General features: G+C 35.8%; 1 protein-coding gene across 2 annotated transcripts in view; it reads left to right on the plus strand.

The window, feature by feature from the left end:
* Positions 1–456: 456 nt before the first annotated feature.
* LOC110019557 (uncharacterized protein At5g43822) overlaps positions 457–20,272 on the plus strand; it is a 44,703-nt gene continuing 24,887 nt past the window's right edge. The window contains exons 1-3 of one of the 2 annotated variants that reach the window (XM_020717272.1): positions 457–898; positions 3,232–3,363; positions 4,967–5,085. In XM_020717272.1, coding sequence (XP_020572931.1) covers positions 3,232–3,363; positions 4,967–5,085 — 251 coding nt within the window. In that variant the 5' untranslated portion in view covers positions 457–898. Of the gene's footprint in view, positions 899–957; positions 1,279–3,231; positions 3,364–4,966; positions 5,086–20,272 lie in introns of those variants that run through there. The other variant, XM_020717271.1, reaches the window with a different exon arrangement.

The raw sequence follows: 20,272 nt of genomic DNA on the forward strand, positions 1-20,272 counted from the left end.
CACAGAAAAAAACGGCGCAGTAACACGGGGAATATTCCCCCCGTGTTATTCATGTGTTATTATGTGTTATTCATGTGTTATTGTGTCCTGTGAATATTCCTGGTGTTATAATAACACAATAACACATGAATAACACAAAATAACACAAGAATAACACGAGAGAGAATATTTTCCCGTGTTACTTCGTCTTTTTTTCTCTGTCATGAATATTTCTCGTATTATTCAAGTGTTATTGTGTGTTATTCATGTGTTATTGTGTCATGAGAATATTCTTGGTGTTATAATAACACAATAACACACGAATAACACGCAATAACATATGAATAACGCACAATAACACATGAATAACATAGAGGGAATATTCTCCGTGTTACTGCACCGTTTTTTTTGTTCTGTCGCACGAGATGTGGTGACGTGATTTGATTGACTTAACACTTTATTTTTAAGTGATTAGTTTTTTTCCCCGGAGATTCTTCATAAGTCGCACCTCCCTCTTGTGCCGCCGAGCTTCTCGCCGGCGCTCCTCGCAGGAAACCGCGCCCGGCCAACTCCCACGCCACCTTCACTTCTTGTAGTGAGCCCTCCACATCTTCTCCCCCTTTGTTCCGAGAGCCTCCAGATAAAAAGGGATTCCTGTGGCCGAAATCTTCTCGCTTGCGGATCCCTCGCCTCTCTTCCACTCTCCCACGCAGGTTTGGCTTCCCTCATGAGATGCCCTAGCCTGGAGGGATTCGTGAACGATCACTTGGTCCACTCCTCGCCGGATTTCCCTTGCTGCCAGCGACGACCTCTTCTTGCCGGCTACTCTAATGCAAAAAGCATGCCCCTTTCTTCGTTCGGCCCGAGGACCTAGCCGACGACATCGCGACTTATAACCCGAGTAACCCTCTTTGCGAAGGTACTTGTCGCACATACTCTTACATATTCAAATCGTTTATATAAAAATCTACTTGCATACCTCACTCGCTCTTTCATTCGTCCATGCATGTCTTGCCAGATACTTAGGTCCGTGGTCCGGACACACACACACACACACACACACACACACACAGCAATCAGACCTGAAAGTCCAGGCTTGACTCACTCCAAAAATAATGAAGTAGCTCGACTTAGAGGAGAGGGACAAACTACTCTAGCGAAGTGGGATGTTAGGCCACTTGAATGAAAGGAGAGGAGAACTTTTGTTATACTCGACCGAAAGGAGAGGAACTTAACTCAGATTCGAGGGACTCCGCCGGATGGGGCCGAAACATCTTCTGTTTCTCCCCACCATCATCAGTTTGTTCCGCGTAGTTCCGTAATGCGATTGAATATTCCAGATGATCGACCAAATTGGGTGATTAAGAAAGGGGTTCTCACACACACACACACACACACAAGGGTTCGAATCCCCATGTTTAGGATATGTTACTCGAATATTTAGCATACGTAAGGATGACCGAGGCTCGTCTAATAGCCTTCGACCATATATATATATATATATATAATTTGCAATTTTTTTAAACAGAAAAAAAAAGGACATTATTTATGTTTATAAACTTATTTATTTGTGCATGTTCAATGGACTCAAATGCAACAGTCCAGAATCTATGACTCCATTGGTGGGGAGATAGCCTGCTTACCACCACCATGATTAGAGTAGGAGTTTCAGTCATATTCTTTCTTGCTCTAGGGTTATATAGGTTTGGATTAGTTTCCATATAGCTCAAAATTGGCATATATTCTTATATCATTTTAAAAGGTACAAACAGTTACATGGCCAAATAATTTTTATGGATTTAACATGATTTTACATCATTATATGAGCCAATTTTCAGCATTTTGAATGCATAGAATTTAATTAGTTTAATTAAGAGTGATATAAGCAAACTAAATATATAAGATATTCGAGTTTTGTAAGTTCTTAAATCTTGAAATGAGTATCTAAATAGTTTCTATCTACTTACTTGGATTTAATGTTTTTCATGTTAAGTAGTTTTTAGTATTTAACCTGCAAATGATTTATTAAATGCAGGCTTGTAAGATTTACGGATTCCTATTCGAGTTAAATTCTACTTGAAGCCAAAGAACCCCTTAATTGAATCTTTGCTCTCTAATTTAATAACACAAAAATATAAACTTGGCCTTTTTTTGCTGCTTGGAAAACAGTTTTTGAAACTGGTTTGTATCTGATATTGTAGATGGGCGAGTCTCTAGCTTCTCCAACCAGCTCCAATTTTGCCTTTTTGTCATTTTGTTATGTCATATGACACTTATAAAGGGAGTCATGCCATTTTGTTCCAGAAATTTTTAGTTTTTTGTCTAATAGTAGTGTTGACTTCAAATCACATCATGTTGTTATATTGCATCAAGAAAACATCATCATTTTTAACATGCAAATTTGAAGATTTATTTACTTATTTCATGACGAAAAAACCATTTTTCAGCTGTTTTTAGGTTTGTAATTTTGTTGTATTAAGGTATATAATTCATATTTATGTCAATAAACTTTATCATTATTATCAACTTGTCATATCCCAACTATTGGGAATCAACCTTTTAAATACTTATTTATTTGTTCATCTCAAGTGCTCCCTGTCGTATTTAACCTTTTAGCTGCAAATATTTTTGCACCAATTTTATGTTTGCTATTTTGGGTTTATTATGTCTCTAAACTCACTTTATCAGTGCATTTTTAACTCTCATAGCACTTGTCTAAATCATAATTTTATTCTTTGCTTCACCATTCTCCCGTTGTAGATGGGTTTAAATGTGCTACTTGATCTTCACAACTTGATCATATCCTATTAAATTTAGTGTGACGGTGCTTTGGACAGTTGGTCTTCAACTACAAATTGTGATAGCAAAATTCAGGGTATATTGTTGTTATATATTGGGCAAAGAATACATGGCCAACTACAAATTGTGATAGCAAAATTCAGGGTATATAGTTGTTATATATTGGGCAAAGAATACTCATATTGGATTTGTCTGAAATCTATTATAATTCAAATTATCCGCTTAAAAAATGTATAGATGTTGATTTAAAAAAAATAGCTATCAAGCTACACAAGGTTTTTGTGCTTAAAATTTTTTTTATTTATTTTATAATTTGTTTGTAGGAAATTTGTTGGGATACGGTTACTGATGATGATGATGGTTATGTTAGCTTGCAGTCTTCTTTTTCTTCCTGAAGCTATCTAATACTTGTATTTTTTTTGAGTTTTTTTTTTTTTTTTTTTGGATTTGAAGATGGCAATAATGCTGAAGAAGCTTAAAAAAAAATATGCAAGGGTTAAAGATGAGATGTTGCGATGGGATGAACTTCAATCTCAATTGCTCTCACAATTTGGGAATGCCTCCTCCATTATTACTAGATTGCCGGTAGGTTTCCACTTTTAGCATAGTTTTGTATTTTTACCTTTTTTGTATCACCAATTATATATTTCTTTCATTTATGGGTTTCAATCTCTTTTATCTTCTGTTTATTTATGCCTTCTAGAGAGAAATTTTTTTTACTATGAAAATTTTTACTGCTGGCGGCAGGCCTTTATATATAGAGGGCCTTATTTGCTTTATTTTCTTCATAATTTTTTTACGGCTAGTGGTTGGCCTTTCATATATAGAGGGCCTGGCCTCTATAGTTTCTTAATACCAAGGAAAGAACATGTGATATGTGGGAAATTTGCTTAGATTCACTATGCAAAATTCAAGCCAATGCAAAACTATATGCCTTTATTTTCACTGCATATTTAATTTGTTTGCCTATTACTTGCTAGGATTCTACCACTGAATATAACGGGTAAAATGGCATATTTCCTCCAAATAAAAATAAAGAATTTTCTTTGACAGTGTTGAGCACTTCATTGTGAAACTTAATCAGTTCAATGAAGTGCATTTAGCTTTCAAGTTTAAAAATTGCTTAATTATTATTTGAAGTATTATTCATTGCCATGATTATTTTATCATATTGATAGTAGCTTCAAACATAAAATTATAAAAAAATTTTGTTGTACCGAGCATTATGTTTCACTTGAATCGAACTGATAGCAAATGCATATTTATAATGACACTTTTGTTTCCATTTGAACACCATCCTGACCATACAATTGTTTTAAAGTTTGAGACATTCTTTTCAGGTTTATTTTATTCCATTACCCTTTTTTTTTTAGTGTCTTTTTATTGGAATTGTTTTTAATTACAATTTGTTGTGGTTTTACCATATAAATTTATGGCTTCACATAATATATTTTTTTTCTTAAAGTAGTAGTAGCTCTAGTGACAGAGTTGTAACTACGGGTGATCAAATCATTAAAAGGTGTGATCCCTTTTGACATCTTAGGTCTATTGTTCAAAGTGATGGTGATATAGATGTTTTTAGCAGAATTTAAGTTGGTTGGTTGAAGTGGAAGAATGCATCAAGCCTATTGTGTGATAGAAAAGTACCGCTTAGACTGAAAGAAAATTTATTAGATGACGGTGAGACTTGCAATGCTCTATGGCGCAACATGTTGGCCTTTAAAAGAAAAGCATAGAACAAAGTTAAGTGCTGCTGAGATGAGAATGCTTAGGTGGATGAGTGGCTTGGCTCTTATAGACAAAATACGAAATGAATATAACCTTGATAGAGTTGGCATAGCTCTAGCAGCGTATAAAATAGATAGTCTTTTTAGATGGTTTGGTTACATTAAACGTCGACCATCTGATGATCCAGTTAGGAGATTAGGAATTTTAGATTCGACTTATGTTAAAAAAGGTAGAGGTAGACCTAGAAAGACTTGGGCATATTTTATAAAAATGATATTCTATTATTAGAATTAAATGAAAATATGAAATTCAATAGGATGCAATGGAGAAAAAGGATTCATGTAGCCGATTCCATTTAGTGGGATAAAGATAAAGACTTGTTGTTGTTGTTGTATAGTATTTTTTTCTTAAAGTGGTGGAGGAACTCATAGATGTTATAATGCATTTTTTTAATTGATAGGTGCTTAAAGAGGATAAGAACTATGATGCCCTACTAGTTTTGCCTGGTATTAAAGAGGCGCTTCTTGGTAAACAGACAGAAGCATTGGAAATGATATACATATCCATGACAGATGCATTGTGAGTTTTTTTTTCATTATATTATTAACTTTTTGTTTTGTATTATTACTCATAGAAATAAAGAAAAATAACGTGATAATTTTTCTGTAGGCTTTGAAGTGCATAGCTGAATTTTCTTAAATATTTGCACCTACTCAGCATTCATGTGTTTTTTCCTGCCATCTTTACTATATTAAAACTTTGGTAGTAAAACCATTCTGGCAGCCACTCACCAAATTCTTTCAGTAAATTTATGGAATCCTATATATCATGTGCTCAACTTTTCTATCTTTTCAAAATGTTCAACATCTTTCATATGACTAATTTGGATCAATGCAAACCCACCAACATAAAATTCCATTGGCCTGTGCTTTGTATCATGATAATTTTAATGAATATCTTATAAAACATTCAATATTTCTCGAATTAGTTATATCTTATTAGTACTATAATCTACCAAATTAACAATGAGTAGTTGTCTTTGTCCTATTTCTATCCAACGTAATGGTGTCTTGCATTTTTTTATATAAAGAGTTTTATATGTTTCCACATCAATACTCACTCAAAAACTTCTATTATTAAAAAATTTTATCATTGGTGCATGGGAATCTTGCTTCACCAAAATCATAGACCCTTAATTTGATTGCATATTTCAATGTTCGAATAATTCTTTTTGTTCGCCATCAATCTTAGGATCAAATACCATGTTAAAAGCCAAGTTAGTACCCAAAGCTTTCTATGTCTATTTGTATAGTTCAGACGTAAATTTGCCTTCTTTACATCAAATTTTGGACTTTGACACTATGCACAAGCATTCAATTTCATTTACATTTAACTTTGCTAACTTTTCAATAGGGTTAGCTTGTTTAAGATGGATAAATGTGTGAATTTAGTCAATGACTACGTAAATAAAGTCATGATCCTAGCTTGATTTTGGTAACCTAAATACAAATTTATAACGATTTCGTCCTACTTCCATTCAAGTATTACAAAGGTTTCAATAGTTCACTTGGTATTTGATGTTCCAATTTAAGCATTTGGATACTAGGACATTTAGAATCGGATTCTACTGCTCTTCTTTATGTTTCTGGCCACCCAAACAATCTTGTGTTTATTATAGAATTTCTTGTTAATTCTTCGATAAATAATAAATATCAAGAATAATGTGCTTATTATTGAATTTCTTTTCTTAAATTATCACCTAAAACACAAACTTTATCATTGTATTCTAACAACACATCAATCTCATAATCCTAGATATAACTTGATTTATTACTTTGAAATTTTTGGATATTAACATCCTGTGATTATGCATAGCATATTTTATCTTTCAAAATAGATTGAATTGTCATCCAATTTTTTAGGATGAAAATTCAGTTGTCGATTTGACTATTGATAATTCTAATTAATTCATCTTTTCAATTAATTGCTTATGTTGAGTAAATAATCATTTTGTGGTCAATCTATGTAAGATATCAATAATAATGCTTGCATTTATGGATGATACCGAGCATCCAAATTGTAATATTGAACAAAGTCCAGCTATCGTTTTCTCAAGTTTATCTTTTTTTAAGTGAATATATAATTCAATTTTTTGTCATTAGTGAAGACTTCTCATCTAACTTTTTATAGATAATGTCTTCATATTTTTGTTGCAAATAAAATTGCTACTAACTCCGTATCATGAGTAGGATAATTTATTTCATGATTCATTTGATGAAGCATGATTTATTGTACTACACTCATTAAGGCATAATTTAATGTTCTTAATGATACATTATTATTTTTTCAAAACCCTTCTATACATGCGAGATGATCAGCACCGGTGCAATTATTAAACAAGTCTTCGATCTTTGAAATGCTTCTTCATAATTATCATTCCATTCAAATTTAACTTCTTTTTGAGTTAATCTTGGTAATAATATAGCAATATAAGAAAATATCTGAATACATCTTTTGGGTTATACTGCAATGTCTGAAAAATTGCTTACTTTCATAATAATGATTTAACTTGGCCAAACTGGTATAGGTTGAATTATATTTTGATCCACAATTTGGCCTTTGTCATGATCACGTGTCCCATGAATGCAGCACTATTTTTCTTTTCATATTTAAGAAATTTTACATAAAGCTCATTCTCTTATACTATATCCAAAACTACATGTATATGATTGGTGTGCCTGGCTTCATCTCTTAAATAGAAAAGAATATTGTCGATAATACAATACAAAATATATTCATAAATGATTTTTTTTTTATTAAATCTACAAAAACCAATGTGGGATTTGCCAATCCAAAAAATATTACCACAAGTTTATGGTGGCCGTATATTGTTCTAAATATTATCTTGGCTATGTCATTCTCTTCGGTGTGTTACTGTTGATACCCATATTGTAAATCAAATTTTGAGTAGAGTGAAGCTCCATCAAGTTGATGAAATAATTCGTCAATCATTAGCAATGTACATTGATTTTTCTCTTAAGTTTTTTTTTTTTTTAATTCACTATAATTGATACACAATCTTAATTTTTCATCTTTCTACTTGGCAAAATGTGCTAGAGCTCATCATGCCAATGTAGTAAATCTAATAAAGCCTTTTTACAACCATTTTTGTTGTCGACTCCGTAACTCCTTAATTGTCATTTGATGTGGTGCTCTAACCACAGGCTTTGAGCTTGCTAATAAATCAATTATGAAATCTATATCTCTAGCTAGGGTGACCCAGAAAAATTCTCTAAAAGGATTTCTGGGTATTATATCTTTTAATTTTTTCACCACTTTTGTTAAATCATGATGATCATTATTCAGTAAGTTAAAATGTTTCAAATATGATATTATTGTTTTTGATAACGCACGATTTCCAATATTCTGAATTTTCTTTCAAAAAAACTGAACTCAAATCAGTTTCTAATTGTACATGATTATGAAATGGTTAGATATTCAGTCTATTAGTTAGCTTTTAAGTTTGAATAACGACAAAATTGGTTTGCTTCAAAACTTTTCTTATAAATGGCTAAATTTAATAGACATTTATTGCTAAATTTTTACATGTTCCATTCAGCATTATAAAAAGTAAGATAGTAAGCTTGAGTGAAGTGCTCGAAACAATGGATTTAACAAATTTCTCAAGGATTAATGGATGCATTAATCCAATGTGTAATAAACTTTAAGTAAATTCATTTTGAATAAAATTAATAACTGTGAAGACATTAATATATTTGTTGGCTTCTTACTAAGCTAGTGCATGTATCCACGATTAAACCTTTTCTTGTGATTGATTTTGTATTGGTGCTAAGATAGTTGATATTATCATCATTTGTTTACCAAGTTTTTTTTGTGCATTTGTTTTGTAGGATGTCAATTCTTTTGAAGTTTTTTGAGGTGTTAGGCAATACCTTATTATGTGTCTGTCGTCGTTATTTTTTGAAATCTTAATAAATTATTTTGTTAAAAGGGGCCTGATTTTTTTTGATGTAAATATGATTTTTGAAAGTATCATTTTAATTTAAAAAAAAAGATAAGACCAAACAAGTCTCACATATTAAATAGTTTGAAATGTTGAACGCGATACCACAAGTAATACACTATCCCGAAGGATAAGCATACCACTTAACAGTAGGCTCAACCACCTAAACTAAGAAGATTGTGACATCCGTTTGGTCTGCAAAAAACTTTTATGCATGACAGACAACAAATTCACTTACCTAATATAAGAACTAGATAAAATTTTCCAAGTTCCCTATTGAGCCAAACCCCTATAGTTAATTACATCTTAAATGATCGGGGTCACTTAAGAAGACTCTCGATTAAGATCAGTGGTTTTAACTTCCATATTTCAAAGTTTAGGCTTCCAAGATTGGACATTTGAAACTCAAATGGGAATGGTTCAAATAAGAACAGTTATTTTTAAGGAATCCTAAGGAATGAAGAGTAGGAGATATCACAGATCCAAGGGAAACCCTGGTGATTTCCCAACTATCATATTATTTGGCTTTACGTTTTTGAAATGATGTTATTCAATATTTAATCATGTAATTTCTTTTTAGAATTTAGGACTTACATTCACACGATATCTGATCGTGCAAATAACATAGAAAAATAGGAGAATTTACACCGTATCAGACGGTAACCTCGGAATTCTAAAAGTGTTAGGATTTATAATTGCACAACAAAGTTATGCAAAAGCCTAAAGATAAGACGAGGATTTACATTACGCTAACCAAACTACCTCGAAGTTCTATGACTTGTTATTTGTATTAAGGAAAATGTTCAGTGATGTGAATTCGTTTTGATGTTGTAGATCTATCTCGAAGTTGTTCCTCGTCGTGCTGCCCACGGTGTTCGCTACAAGCTCCTTGTCATCACACCTTCGAGTTTGATTATTGTCGAATTTTTTTTTTCTTTTTTACACTAAAGTATAGTGTGTATAAGAATAATAAAACATGCAATATAAAAGAGTGTGTATAAGAACAATAAAACATGCAATATAAAAGAGAAAGAACAGTGGAACAGTACAATATGCTTTAAAGTAAAATGCTGTAATATAAATCAAACCTGTATATCTGGGAGGTCTGCTGCTCCTTTAAACGAGCTAGTATACACTGTATAAACAAAAGAAACATTGCCTGGAAAACTCGAGAAATCGACAAATGACCCACGACGGAAAACTCAAGAAAATCGACAAATGACAATTCCAAGAAAATTATCAAAATCAAGGGAAAATCCTAGAAAAAGGACCACGAGTGCTTTGTCATCCAAACTCCAATAAAATATACAAAAAATCTGAAAAGAGAGGACAAGCACTCGGGTACCAAGCACTCGAGCTGAGGCTAGGCTCAGATACTATATATATTTGAAATCGAGGGATGCCAAAGGCTACTATCAGTCACCCGGATGTATAGAGCCCGCCACTCAACTAAAAGGGTGTCATATTGAACACCCGGTACTGGTAATCGACAAGTGGACAATCAAGTTGTAATACATTTAAAATTTGTATTTTAGCATGTACATGGATTTCAGACATTCAAAGAAGTTGTATCAATTTTGTAATAAAAATATTTTTTTATAAATATTGTATCTATTTTTATCATGTTCTGTTCTTATCAGTTTTAAAAAGTTATGATTGTCCACTAGTCGATCACACCGTCAGGCGTAGGATCGCCAACAACTTAAGAAGGTACGGGTCCCCCGCTAGTCTTGTGTCAATGAATGATACTATCATCCTATAGTTCATTAGGTCCCAGTATTGAGTCCTGATGTCGTAGGATGTAATATCATTCTACTCTACCACTGGCGTGCCTTTGTCATCATCGCCCTAAGCCCCAAGAACAAAATTGATCTACTTGCGACCTTGCTTGATAGTTTCATATATAACAAAAGACTATATATGAGCACTTATGTGTCAGAAATAAGCAGTTTTCGATAAGCACCGAAAACTGGAAAATCGAACCAAGAAGCAAGAAAAAAAAGAATAAAAATAGGGATGAGAGAGAGGAGGAACTGATTCACCGAAAAGATCGAAAAGACGAATGGTGATTCAACCCTCAAAACTTGTAACGAAAAGATCTGAAAAGGAGGACCCAAAGAATGGTGAATCAATCCAAGAAGTATATCATTTTCTCAAATTTCATAAATGAATCAACCCAAGAAGGGTATCCCTTCCAATTCTTGTTTCAAACAGGTCAAAACGGGCCCGAATCAATGTGACAATTGTATAAGCGGCTCCACCGCCACCTATATACTCACACACCCAAGTCTGAACTCAAATGTGACATTTATGTTATCCAAACCTTAATGTCAAACTTAAAAAAAAACCTCTTTTGTGAATGACAATTTTATGGGCTTTCAAATTCTTCATGAATCCGATTCATATCAACTTTATGATTTCCCGAAATATTTCACAAATCAAATAAATGAAAATATTCCAGGGACGACAAGCTTCTAAATTTCCAAAGATTATGCCAATATTAAAACCATTCAGTTCCAACCTTAATCAAAAGCTTCTTATGTCAACATGAAATCATCCAGATAAAATCATATAAATGCTCACGGTCAGGGGCGACAGAGAGGGACAGCCACCAGCCCAACTTATCACATAGAGAAATCACAAGATAAGGCTCACGGCCAAAGCAGCAAAAAGAAGACCACCACCAACTTTTCTCATAGAGAAATCATGAGGTAAGGCTCACGGGTAGGGGCTGCAAAAGAAGACCACCACATATTTAAGCCCACAGGTATAAGCCAGAAAAAGCACAACCAAGCCCTAATACAATCTCACGGTTTGGGACAGGAAAGAGGACAGAAGCTCACGGGTAGGGGCAAGAAAAAACACAACTAAGCCCCAATGTAAGCTCACGGGTAGTCAATCATCAAATACAAGGAGTCAAAACCAATCCCCAAGCTAATAGATCATAACATGCATTCGAATAGGGGTGGCCAATGAGAAGGCCACCATAGATATTGCTATTGTGCTCTTTTGATATACATAATAGTGAATGGACAAGCTTTTATAAATCATCCGAACTGAAACCATTTTCATCAAACAAGGCATGATAGTAAGTTGGTCTACTTATATCAAGCATTCCCACATAGAAGCACCTATTGAAATCATAACTTTTTTATTTTTGGATTGCAAACTTGGTTATCAGCAACAATCTCAGGATGAATGTTATTCGGAGAATCTCTAAACAAACTGAGCCCAACAAGTGGGGCAAACTTAATGACATGTTAAAGAAACTGAGCCCAACAAGTGGGGCAAACAACATAACAACTCAGGCAAACCGAGCTCAGCAAAAAGGATAAAACAGATAGTCGTAAAAGGTAAACCGAGCCCAGCAGGAAAGGGCAACAGAAAAACACATGACAGACAAACCGAGCCCAGTAGGAGGGGCAACATAAATAGCCATAAGAGGTACACCCGAGCCCAATCAAAGGGGTAAAACAAATGATCATAACAGGTAAACCCGAGCCCAACAGAGGGGCAAAACAAATAGAGTTCCAACAACAGAAAAAATGAGTCCAACAAATGAAAAAAAACGATTTCTAGGGGCAAAACAAATAGAGTTCCAACAACAGAAAAAAACGAGTCCAACAAATGAAAAAAAAAAACGATTTCTGCTCAACTAAATCCAGCAAAATAGAGCCAACAACAGATAAACTTTTGAGCCAAAATGAGTCTAATACATGAAAAAGAAAGAAAAGCAGCACTTCCAGCTAAAATTCAACTAAAACCGAGCCACCAAATGGGAAAAACAAAACAAAATTTCCAGCTAACGTTTAATCCCAAAAGAAGCCAAAATCGATCCCACCAAATGGGTCAAAACAGGGCAAAATTTCTAGCATTTATTTGAACAGGAGCAACAACAATAAAGAATTTCAGCATTACATTTCTAACATATATTCCAGATAAGCAACTATCATCACATGACAATAACTGAAATTTTTCAAAATTTTATCTATCATGCATTTTGAGCAGAAAAAAAAAAGAAAGTATCCATATTATGCTCCATTTTTACTGTTTCTAGAAACTATCCATGATTAGATCTCAAAACAAGCCTAAATTTTACTTCCACATGCTTTAGAAGGGAAAAGAAGTACTTTCAGGTGCAAATTCAAATAATGCAGATTAGAGGGGAGAAGAGAAATACCTCTTAATACAGACTTAAAGCAAACCTCTATAATAAGTTTAAGAAAATGCTTCCTATAGAAATTGTTCTCCCAAAACCTTCGAGAAAGCAACGACCAACGAACACCCCATCACACAAGGACTTATCCGAGAAGGAACTTCGGCAGAGCCTTCTTATCCTAAATGCCTCGAACAACAACTAGCGAGAACCTCAACCTTCGTTTCTCTCAAAAAAATTTTTAACAATCCAGAAAAGAACCCTAAGAAGCCTTTTTATAGGCAGAAATACAGAGGAGGGGCGCCCAACCATATTTACCACAACTTTGTCGTCGAATCAAACGACGGGGAAGGAATCGTCACAATAAAGAAGGAGAAGGTAAAAACTCGAGAAGGAGAAAAGTCGGCCAACCCAGCTCCTGCGATTGGAGAGCCAAAAGGTCGAGCAGCCACGTGATGAAGGAGAATATTCGAGAGAAGGGAGGCGGCCGCGTGGATCGTCCAAGGGAGCTAGGGCATGCAGAGAGAGCGAGCCAAACACCTAATCGAGCTGCGGGGGTCAAATGAAGGTTAAGTGTGCGGGAAAGGGGGTAAATAGGGTTTAGGATTAAAATTAATATTATAAGTAATAATATAAATATAAAAGTATTTAATATTTTAAAAATAAAAATTTGATTTGTACCTTTTTATTCGTGCGTCACAACATAACAAAATAGATGTCTTTTTTAGGTAATTCTTACATTCCGGACGCGTTGACGCGTTGGCGCGGTCCGTTTCGACGTCAGAGTTCGTTTTGACGAATTCATCGATTTGCCTGCAATTTGCTCGTGTGCGGAATTATGACAATATGGGTGTCTTTTCTTGTTAAATTTGATGTCCCGGACAAGTTGACGCGGTTCATTTCGTCATCGAAGGTCGTCCGGAGAAGTTCGCATTTTCACCCATTCTTTATTCACCCATTCTTTAAGCTCAATTCTAGTCCGATCATGTGTAACTTAGTGAATTTTGTGTATTTTGTGTGTGTGTGTGTGATGATAAAGTTCTGAATAGGTTTTCCTAAGACTGGAGATCATATTGGAAACTTTTCCTTGAGTTTCTACATGATAGTCCTTAACCACTCGACCATACGACGATGATTTTGAGATCATCAATGCGAGACATCACAAGAGAAATAGGAAGTGACTGAAATTTTTAAGGGGATAAATTCCAATACTAGTTTTCTAAGATAGTTAATAGGAACTCTTAGATTTAGATCATAGGATCCTAAGGAAAAGAGTAATGACCTCAAAATGAGGTCAACAGTGTCACAACTAGTAATACCAATAATAAGTGTTAGAACCTGACAAACTTTCACCTTTATTAGAACTTTCATATTTTTCGTAACTCTTAATACCAGTATAACTTCTATTGTTATTGAATCTTGCCTCTTTCAAGTAGAATTTATAGGCAGTGATACATGTGCACTTTTAAACTTGTAGTATCAATCTCCATATGTTTGGTTTTATCATGTTGCATCGGGTTGTTGACAGTGTTGATTGTTGAGTTGTTGTCGCAACACAACTTCATTTGAGCTCCTTGGTCCACCTTGAGGCCTACCAACAAGGTTCTCAGCCACATCGTCTTGGCAACTCTTAAGGCAACGACACTATACTCTGTCTTTGTTGTTGCCCTCCCTACAACCGATTGTTTCTTGTTTTTCCAAGATACCTACTTGCTTCTTACGAATATGCAGTATCCTGATGTGGACCTCCTGTCGTCAACTCAATTCACCCAGTCAGAATCACGATAACCATCAATGCCTACATGCCCATTCTTCTTGAAAATCAACTCATTCCCTGGTGCACTATTTAGGTAACTCAGAATTTGATACACCCACATCCATATGACCCTTTATTGGTTCATGCATGTAGCAGCCCACCACACACTGCAAATGAGATGTCGGGACGAGTTTGACTCGGATAGATTAGATGACCTACAAATCTCTGGTACCTCTTACGATCAATTGACTTTTCTGCCTCTGCACTCAGCTTGACATTCTAATCAATTCGAGAGACTGCAGGCTTGCATCGTAGCATACATGCTTTTGTGAGGAGATTTAGTGCATACTTCCTCTGAGATAAGACTTTCCCCTTTAATACACTTGCGACCTCAATCTCAAGAAAGTATGAGATGTTCTAGGTCCTTCATCTCAAATTCTTTGACCAATCTTACTTTAACTGACAATCTCTATCTCATCATCACCCATAACTATCATGTCATCAACATACATGACAAACATAGCGGTTTGACCATATTGTCAAAAGAACACTGTGTGATCGACATTGATTTGCTGATATACCATACTCACTATAACCTTTCTAAACTTGTCAAACCATACTTGAGAAGATTGTTTCAAACCATAAAGTACTTCCTGAGCCGACACACATTGCTGACTGTCTTACCTATACCGAATCCTGGTGGTATCTCCATATACACCTCCTCCAGTAACTAACTATGAAAAAATGTATTCTTCACATCGAGTTGGAGTAAACTCCACCCACCATTTACTGCCAAAGAAACCAGTGTTCTCAATGTGCTCATCTTCACTAATGGTGAAAAAGTTTCTTCATAGTCAATACAATACGTCTAACTGTACATTTTCGTCACCAATCGTGCTTTGTAATGCTCCATCTTTTCCTCTAGGTTTTGTTTCGCCGTGAAGATCTACTTGCACCCAACAATTTTTTATGTTGACAGTGACACTATCTCTCATTTTTTGTTTTTATCGAGAGCCCCAAGCACTTCATGCATAGCTACTTTCTACTTGAAATCCTTCTTAGCTACGTGCCAACACTTGGGTATAGAGATAAATTCAAAGATGTAATGAATGCTCAATGTATAGGTGATATGTTAGACTATGAGACAAACTGAGCTACGTCATGTTCCCACCCAAAACAATCGGGAGGATGTTTCGCATTACTGCAATAGGTTTTTCTTAAAGTTATTTGGTCGGAAGTAGACGGAAGAAGAATCATATCACATGTGGATTCTGAGTTTGAGGTCGATGGAGCGTCTCAAGAGTAGGGGCAAACCAAGATAAGGACTAGCTGACACGAGTGGCACCACAAGCACAATTCTCTCATTTTGCTTCCTCGTTGCATACCTCAACTTCCCTGCAACTTGAATTTCACCATCTCTGGTTCAATCTTCTCAGTTTCCAACTCCTCAACTGATTCATCCAAGATCACAGGATGAGACATCACTCCCACATGCACCAATTTATCACCATTACTAACCCCCTCACTTCTAAGGTGTAGTACTGTTTGAGTTATCTAAATGACACATCCATACTTACAGACAATCTCTTCTTTATTGGGCTCCAACAAACATACTTCTTATAGCTAGCAGAATAACCCTCGAAAACATATTTCACTGATCTGGGATCCAATTTCTCTACTGATGGTCTGTTGTTTTTCACAAAATTTACACAACCAATACCTTCAATGGGAGGATCTCACTATTATTTCTTTTAACATCTGACAATGAAACTTCCAATTTAACACTCTCGAGGTTATTCTGTTGATCAATTAAGCAATTATCAAAATGCTTGCCCCCACAAGTGCTTTGAGACATTTATCGCAATCATCATGTTTTGGGTCACCTCTAGAATGTGTCTATTCTTTTTTGCTGCTACTTTGTTTTGTTTCGGCGTGTACGAACATGTGATTTGATGCTATATCCCTTGGGCTGATAAGTATTTCCTAAACTCCTTATTGGTATAGTTTGTCCTATTATCAGATTTCAATAGCTTTACTATTACACATATGAAGTCTGTAATGCCTTGTAAAAATCTTTAAAGTGAACAAATACATCACTCTTATTCTTTATTAGATATAACTAAATGACACGAGAAAAACTATCAATAAAATTCACAAATTATCGATAATCATTCATCGAATCCGTAGAACAAGATCCCCAAGCATCATAATGTATTAAATCAAAAACACAAAAACTCTTCCCAGAAATGATATAAGTGCTCCTATTAAAGTTATCAAACTCACATGCTTCAGATACAAGTTTTTGTTTATTTGTATTTTCATACAAAGACAAATACAGGAAACTTAGTAAACTAAAAAAGTGCATCCCATTTGTTTATGATGTAGCAACAACATATCCTCCAGACTCCTTGCATAAACTAGAGCAAGAACATCTCATGTGTTTTTGATGTAGCAGCAACACATCAGCCACACTCCTCCCAGATTCCCCTACTCCAACAATCTCTACCTTGGATGTCAAGGCTGACTTTATCCTCTCTCTATTCAAGTACCAAAATCTACTATGTCACGTTTTAATTCTAAGTGTTTGACCCGTCCCTTTCTTTTGAAAGATCACATTAGCAATATCAAATGAAACAACACATTTTAGTTGGAGAATAATGACAATAATAAATTTTCACTGACACATTTTAGTTGGAGAATAATGACAATAATAAATTAAGTTTCACTGGAAATGAATGAGCATGCAAAATATTGGACAAAGTTATAGAATCGGTCACCTTACTATAGCAACTACAAATTGTGTTGTATCATCAACAGTTTGGATGCTCTCTGGAATTATTAGGTGAGTATATGAGGATAAATCTCTCGTAATCCCTGTCACATGTCGAGATGCATCGAAATCTTCTATCCCTTTTGGTGATCTTGTAGTGAAAATATTGACAAGAGCATATGTATCACGATTATTTTTGTCAGAGTGAGCATAAGTAACAATGTTATCATTTGATGACTGTGGGGTCGGTCCTCCTCAACCCTATCACCTGTTGATTTCTTCTTCCCTTCCAACGTCTTCAAAAACTCATGATCTTCATCGGTAAATACCAAGCGTGTCTCCCTCATTGTCTCCTAACATCAGGTTTGCCCGGGAGCCCCCTTTTCCACCTCTTTGACTACCACAACCTCCAAATTGTTTATGTTCACATGTCTCTCTCTCCTTAGGTGACCTAGGACCGACCTTGCTCAGACAGTCTACTTGACCACAGTTGTAGCACTTGTGAGTCTCCCCTCTAGACACCTGTCATACCAGAGCTTGAGGCAACCAAGGCTGATCGCATACCTGGAAGTTCACTCGGCTCAGAGTGTAGCCTCATGTAATTCTCCTCTTGTATCATCGCAGCAATTGCCTCATCTATTGAAGGTACCGTCATCCGGGCTATGAAGACTAATCTCCTATGTTCATATGAGCTTGAAACTGCATAGTTCTCATATGTGTAAAAAGTTCCCTCTTCTTGTACCCCAGATCATCACAATCCGACATCAGTGAGAAGTGATCAAAAGCTGCCCACAATCGCTCAAGATCTATGGAGTACTCTTAAATCAATCTATCACCTTGTATCACAACCTCTATCTCATGTTGAATCTGAAACGCTCTCATGTTGTTCTCAACTCTAGCATCGATCTTCTCCAGCTTCTCCCAAATATCGCTCACATTTTGAATACCATCTATTGATAAAGCAATCAATAGATCTATCTAGCTGTTTAGCCATGTGTAAAGTAAGGCATGTGTGGTCCTCCACTCACCCCCTATCAGTACTGTCACTCTTTGACTCGACTCCTGTCAGACACTCCTCTAGTCTCTTCCTTACTAGAACAACGTCAGTGCGATGTGACCAACTTAAATACGTGGTTGATCCATCAACTTTTATATCGGAGTGAGGGAGATCTATCATCATCTGCATCGAAACACGTGTTGAGGTAGTAGCTCCCATCGAGACGCTAGCTTCTTGTATGAGCCCGACCAAGATCTTCATAATTTTAGGATCTATATGTCCTAGAAGCTCCAATCTTTTACCTTCCGCATTATCTCCATCTCTAGGCATCCTCAATCACAAGTACCCAAGTCTAGACCACACAAATTTGATCCTTTGGTTCCGTACGCTACGATCACATTGTGGCTTCCCTGTCATGTCTACGATCAATTTGTGTGATTAGCTCTAATCGAGACTGTGTCGTGAGGGTTCACTTCGATTCCGTCATTTTCCCAGTTAGCTCTAATCATGACTGTATCACGAGGGTTCGCGTTGCGATCCCGTCGTTGCGTCCTAGTTAGCTCTAATCGCGATTGTATCCAAGGTTTCACATTGTGGTCCCATTGTTGTCATCTCAGGTTACTCTAATCGTGACTGTATACGAGGTTGAATTCCGCAATGTCGTCCCTTCTAGCTTTAGTCGAGGCTGCTTTGCGAGGATGAAGTTGAAGGAAAAGGAAAATGGGAGTTTCGGGTTTTTGTACATTGCTTCTCGCTGGATTAAGGCGCACCACCGACAACTAGGGTGAGGGATCTCCTACACCACCACCACCACCACAACAACAACAAGCCTTTATTCCACTAAGTGGGTTAGGGCCTTGATAACATAAAGAAGTAATTGCTCTGAGACAACTTAGTTCATTTTATTAATGACTTGGTTTTACATAGTGCATTATAATACTTTTGCAAATAAATTTCTGCACTTCCTCTATTTACATATGTGACCTTAAATTAGTTCAAATCTCAACAAAATTAAAACACTACAACAAATCCAACAACTAATCGGGAGATCATTTTGGAGCTTTGCTATATCTATATATGTAGTTTACTAAAAAAACGTGGTATTCTTCTTATATGTTCATGAATCTATAGAAGCAATGCATCAAGCTCTGATTATTGGAGGATTTATGGAAGGGCTGGATATGCAGCCTTGAGCCATTACAGTGGTTATTTCTACGAGTCAAAACTTTGGCTTACAACTACTGATCCGGATCCAATCTCACGCATAATCTAAATCATGTTCTGTTTCTCCTGGGAGTGAACTGGTCCCTTCTGGAGCGGTTAAGATCCACCAAACCGGCCTGCCATAATAGCAAGTGGAGCGGTTAAGATCTCGCTCGCGTTAAAGAGAGGGGCTGCAATTTGCCGCAGTAGGAGGCAGAGAAAAAGTGGGGTCCATGAGGGCCTTAATCACATACTCAAGGAGAAGTTAAAGGAGTTTGAAGGAAAAGTTTAGAAGGAAAATTTGAAATAGGAAAATTTGAAATGTTGTGGGAATGCTGTGGGTGGATTCTATTAAAGGGAGGACCTAGGGTTTGTTCTTGTTTTATACATGTTTTGCGAGTTGTTGTGTTTACTTCTTGTGATTTTCCTAGCAACGTCTAGGGTTGTGGGAGAATTGATCTAACTCTCGAAAAGTATATCACCATTATATCTTATTTGTTTTCATTTGTGTTTCATAAGAGCAATATTTATTTGAATTGTTTCCATCTATATATTGTCATTTCGTCATTGTTGTCTGCTGATTTTGGTTATGGAGCGTATCAAATTGGTATCCGAGCCTAGATCTTGTTGGGATGACCACAAAGAAAGTGTATGTGCTAGAAGGGGAAGAAAGACAAATCACATAAGAAACTAGTGAAAAAAATCAGCAAAGACGACAATACTAAAGGATTCTACAAGAGCACCTTGACAACCACGGTACCGAGGACTCAGACGGTGACATTTCAGAAAGAGAGACGCCGAATGAGAAGAATTTGGGAATCTGTATCGGGGGTAATTTCATGCCTCACAGATGCATAAGT

The sequence above is a fragment of the Phalaenopsis equestris genome, unplaced genomic scaffold, assembly GCF_001263595.1.
Source record: "Phalaenopsis equestris unplaced genomic scaffold, ASM126359v1 Scaffold000061, whole genome shotgun sequence".
Classification (NCBI taxonomy): domain Eukaryota; kingdom Viridiplantae; phylum Streptophyta; class Magnoliopsida; order Asparagales; family Orchidaceae; genus Phalaenopsis; species Phalaenopsis equestris.